This window comes from Nicotiana attenuata, unplaced genomic scaffold (assembly GCF_001879085.1).
Source record: "Nicotiana attenuata strain UT unplaced genomic scaffold, NIATTr2, whole genome shotgun sequence".
Taxonomy (NCBI): domain Eukaryota; kingdom Viridiplantae; phylum Streptophyta; class Magnoliopsida; order Solanales; family Solanaceae; genus Nicotiana; species Nicotiana attenuata.
Window position 1 is genome coordinate 239,781 of NW_017671767.1, and position 4,706 is coordinate 244,486.

At 35.6% G+C, this 4,706-nt stretch overlaps 1 protein-coding gene across 1 annotated transcript; it reads right to left on the reverse strand.

Annotated features, from left to right (window-relative positions):
- Positions 1–2,203: 2,203 nt before the first annotated feature.
- Positions 2,204–4,150, reverse strand: LOC109210110. The gene has a single exon (XM_019373481.1). It carries the CDS (start codon positions 3,721–3,723, stop codon positions 2,443–2,445), a length of 1,281 nt encoding a protein of 426 aa, XP_019229026.1. The 5' UTR covers positions 3,724–4,150; the 3' UTR covers positions 2,204–2,442.
- Between the last annotated feature and the right edge of the window lie 556 nt (positions 4,151–4,706).

A 4,706-nucleotide genomic window follows, 5' to 3' on the forward strand; every position in this document is an offset into this window, starting at 1 on the left:
TTACCTAAAATTTAATTGTTTTCTTGGTTTCGCTCGTAACTTTATCTTGTTGTTGTTCATACTGTTGCCATTACTCTTTTTCACCCTTTCTCCAGTCGAGGGTCTATCGGAAACAACCTCTCTGCAGGTGAAAGTTTATATAAATGGAATGATTTATAATGTCAAGGGCATAATAGGCTTTTCGGGTAAAAGTTCTATAAAATCTTGTTAATGTGACTATTGTGATAATTAAAGCATAGTAAAATAATTTTTGTGTAACAATAGAAAAAAAAGAAGTGATTTTTGGATAACAAACACAAAGTTGCATGACTTTTACGTAATAAAAAAAAAAGAAAAAAGATTTTTGGATAATAAACACAAAGCTGAATGTCCACTCATAAAATTTACTCCAGAATTCATGAAGATCTTGAACTTTGATAAAGAAGAACCGATATATTGATATTCTCTTCCAACTCTGCATACTAACTCAGGGCTTTCTAACTTCCTCTAGTCTAACCAAATCTATCATAAATTTGGCACATCTTCTTGGTGAAATTATTAATAAAATTATTTTGACTTATCAAAAGAGAAGTTGGAGTTGACTGAGGACGCCCTAAATAGGAGGGTGAGGAGGTTGAAGATTATGGTAGAAGGTTAGCAGGTATTCTAGCGTTTACCTTTGTCTTACTCAAGTTCTCTAGCATTAGTGTTAGTATGATATCCTTTTATTCATAGATTGCTATTATTACCTAGAGTTTAACTACTTTCTTGGCTTCGATCTTAACTTTAGCTTGTTGTCGTTTATACTTGTTGCCATTACTCTTTTCATCATTTCTCCAGCCGAGGGTCTATCGGAAACAACCTCTCTGTCCTTCCAAGTTAGGGGTAAGGCTGCATACATTTTACCCTCCCCAAACCCTACTTTTGGGAAATCACTGAATTTGTTGTTGTTATTTTAATAGAAGAGAAAAGCTAAATTTTTTTGTTTGGTTCTAGTAACACTCTCGTATGTCCTTCCCTCAAACAAACTCAACATAGCCCTATCTGGATCATTAAACATGTAAAATACAGGTAAAGAGAAAGCTGTGAATCAAGTGAAACCCATGTAGCTGCCACCATATCAAAGAGCCATCACTACGAAATCAGTCAAACTTGTGAAAATCTACTCTAATAGAAGTTGCAGACCAGATAAAAGTATAAATTGGAGATCTCAACAGTGAACGTCAAAATATAGTCCATGGCCACTCAATCAGATGGTGAAGAAGGCAAAAAAGGGTCAACAAAGCAAGCATAGTTACACTCGATTACGACTACTTAGAGCCCGTTTGGCTTAGCTGATTTAGAGTAGCTGATAAGCATTAGGTGCTGAAAAACACTTTTAAGTGCTGAAGCTGATTTAAAAAATAAGCAGTTACGTGTTTGGATGAAAGTGCTGAAATTAAATAATAAGCAGCTGAAGAACTAGGTATACGAAGAGTTCTGTTTTAAAAAGAAGTATTTTAGGGATAGAATAGTAAATATTTTGGTCAAACCTAAAGTGCTTATAAGCTGAAATTTGATAAGTTGGGGGAGACCAACTTATGGCTTTTGACTTATTTTTGGTTTATAAGCACTTAACTTATAAGCACTTTTAATTATATCAAACGCGTAGATAAGCCAAAAAGTGCTTATAAGCCAGTTTGACCAGCTTATAAGCTTAGCCAAACACCCTCTTAATATTAATATCAATCTATTTGTTGTGGCAAATATTTGACCTAATAGTTTCTGAAAATGAATGAGCCATTGTTTCAGACACCAGCAACAAAATAGGGCAGAGTTGGCATTAAAGAAAGAAGCCAAAAATATACAATGTATAACAGAGAAATTTAGGCTGGTCATCCAAGAATAAGAAGCTAAGACATTGAGAACAACAAACAAAAAAGTGATACTAATCCTGCTGAACTCCAAGCATAAGGACCTAAACAATGAACTGAAAGTGTGTATCAACAACAAAAATAAGAAAAACAAAATCTTTGTTATCATGAAACAGGGTTAAATATCCCAATCCCCCGGCATCCTTTTACGTTTGAAGGTCTTAACTCAAAAACCTATTCCTGTGACATTGGGTGTTTCATATCTCCGGAAAAATTGAACACAAGAAAAACATGGTTCCCAAGGGAATAAGCTAAGTTTAACCATACTCACTGCAATTTATCACCGGGACTGAAAAAGGCAAAAGGATGAATGGGGTCAACTATTATGCAGCATTGATTCAGATTCCAGACACATCAGTATAACAAAGTTAATCACGTTTCAGTAACTTTACAAGACATAATACAAGATCTCTGGCTAAGTGATCAACCAAAGGTTGAACTCTCCATCAAAGTAAAGCTCTAAAGATCAAAGGAAGGCTTAAACAGCACTTCACAAAACACTATCAATAAGCCTTCACAAGGGCTTTCTATGAATGAGTTAAAAGAGATTCTAACTGAACATTTTGGGAATAGACCTGATGATCACGGGCAGTTTTGCGTATCTTCTGATTCCTTCACCTTGCCTCGACATCAGGCAACATGTTAAAGTAACGACGAGTGCAAGAACCCGACCTCCAATAAGGCCAACTAGAACAACCAAAAGGAGAACAATATACATAGAATTATGCTCTATTTCAGTTAAACCATCTTCCCCGACTATGGTTGCCTTATCAATACCTCTAAATGATCCTTCAACGCTAGCATCACTAAGTCCATTAGATGATTCTCCAGTACTACCAACAACCTCAACAACATCTGTCTTATGATCTATTCTACTTGCCACCGATGATACATCGGATTTCATTTCCCGTTCACAATTAGAACCTACAATTTCATTCCTTCCTTCATTCAGGATCATATGATGACTCTCCAGTGCTGAACCTTTCTTCTTTCTAAACTTCTTCGGAACAAGTTTCTTCATTTTCGATTTCATCTTCGCCCTATGAGATTTCTTTTCCTTGGATTGAGATAAATCACATCTAAATTCCTCTCCTTTCTCCATTACAACCCCCTCTACATCCACTCCTTCACATGTCAATTTGCCATCACAAATACATTGACTTTCCTCTTCATAAGGTTCTTGTACAACTTCAATTTCTTGAACTTGGCATCCAAAATCAGAGGACAACTCATGGTCCCGCGATGGCGCCTTAAAAACACAATCTTCATCTTCCTCTAGTTCAACCACTTTGGCCCTAAAGATCCCCTGTATCACCAATCCAACTCTCCTTTGTACTGGAGAAAAGAATCCATACAAACTTTGCCCTAAATATTCCAAGAAAAGCAACAAGAAGGCCGACACAGTAATCCCCAGCACAAGATTATTCATCCCTAGAACCAAAACCACCACCATAAACATCTTCAAAACCCCCACTACCAACCCCTGATTCATACTTAAAAGATCAGATTTTTTTTCAACTTCAACTTCAGGGATCAAAGGGGAAACCGTATCATCAATCAACGCCTCAACAGAGGAAGTAATAGTGATAGGAGAAGGGGGTGGTGGTGGTGAAGGAGAGGGAATTGGAGAGGACAAAGAAAGAGGTTTCTTGGTTTTCTTCTTGAATCTAGACCGGTTCTTGACGACAAGATCAACAAGGGAAGTAGGGAAACCGGTTTCAACCATAAGGGGAGATGATCCAGCACCTCTTTGAGAATTCATTACATGCTCCTTCACCATTTGTGATATGCTTGCCCCCTTCTTCACCTTCTTCCATGGAAATAAAGGCATTCTTCAATCCACTCTTTTCTTCAATCAAAATTCAAAGAAAATTGAATTTGGGTTTTTGTTAAATCTCAAGACTTTGAATCAAATTCAAAGCATAACAGGTGGAGATGCAATTTCCATACATATACACCGACCCAGAAAAAGGGAAATCTTGAAGAAAAAAAACTGAGGAAAATTACAAAGGGATGATGAAGAGGCTGCGGTTATGATTATACGGACATGGCATGATCTTGTGACAATAAAAATAATAATAGGAAAAGATTTATTGTCTGCCCACGCGTATGTATATGTAGGTAAAAATAGAAGAAATTGAAATTGAAGGGACAAACAAACAATCCAAGAAGAGGTGGTTCTTAACCCAACTAATCAATGGATTGTGTTGTTGGTAAAGAGAAAACAAAACTGAAACCCTATTTAGGATATTTTAAGGGAGGGGTACAGTTCCTTTAATGGTTTGCTTTTGTTTTTTTCTTCCCGACATTAATGCTAAACCAAAGTCTTTTAGGAAATGGTTAATGGAATTAGTTAAATATTTTTACTTTTATTAGGACAAAACTACCGAAAAGATTTTACTTTTTAAAGTTGTTTCTCAAATAGAAAGTGATGTTTAGCATTTGGGGAAAATAATGGTACGTATATTATATATACACTAAACTCTAACGTACAAACAATACGAGTAGTAAATAAATAAAACGGAAAAGGGTTCAAAATGCTCCTAAACTATTGGAAAAGGTTTAAAAATACTCTGCATCCACCTATTGGGCTAAAAATACCCCTCCATCCACCTTTTTGGTTCACTTATTCCCTTTGACCGTTAGGTCAATGCTGAATTAAAAATAATTATTATTCTTTTTGTAAAACTTAAAAAAAATTCACAAAATGTTTTCGTTTTTTTAAACTAATGCACCAGTAATCCACTAATTTAGTAAAGTCTTCTTCTTCTTTGTTTTTCAGTTTTTACAAAAAACAATTCAGTTTTTACAAAA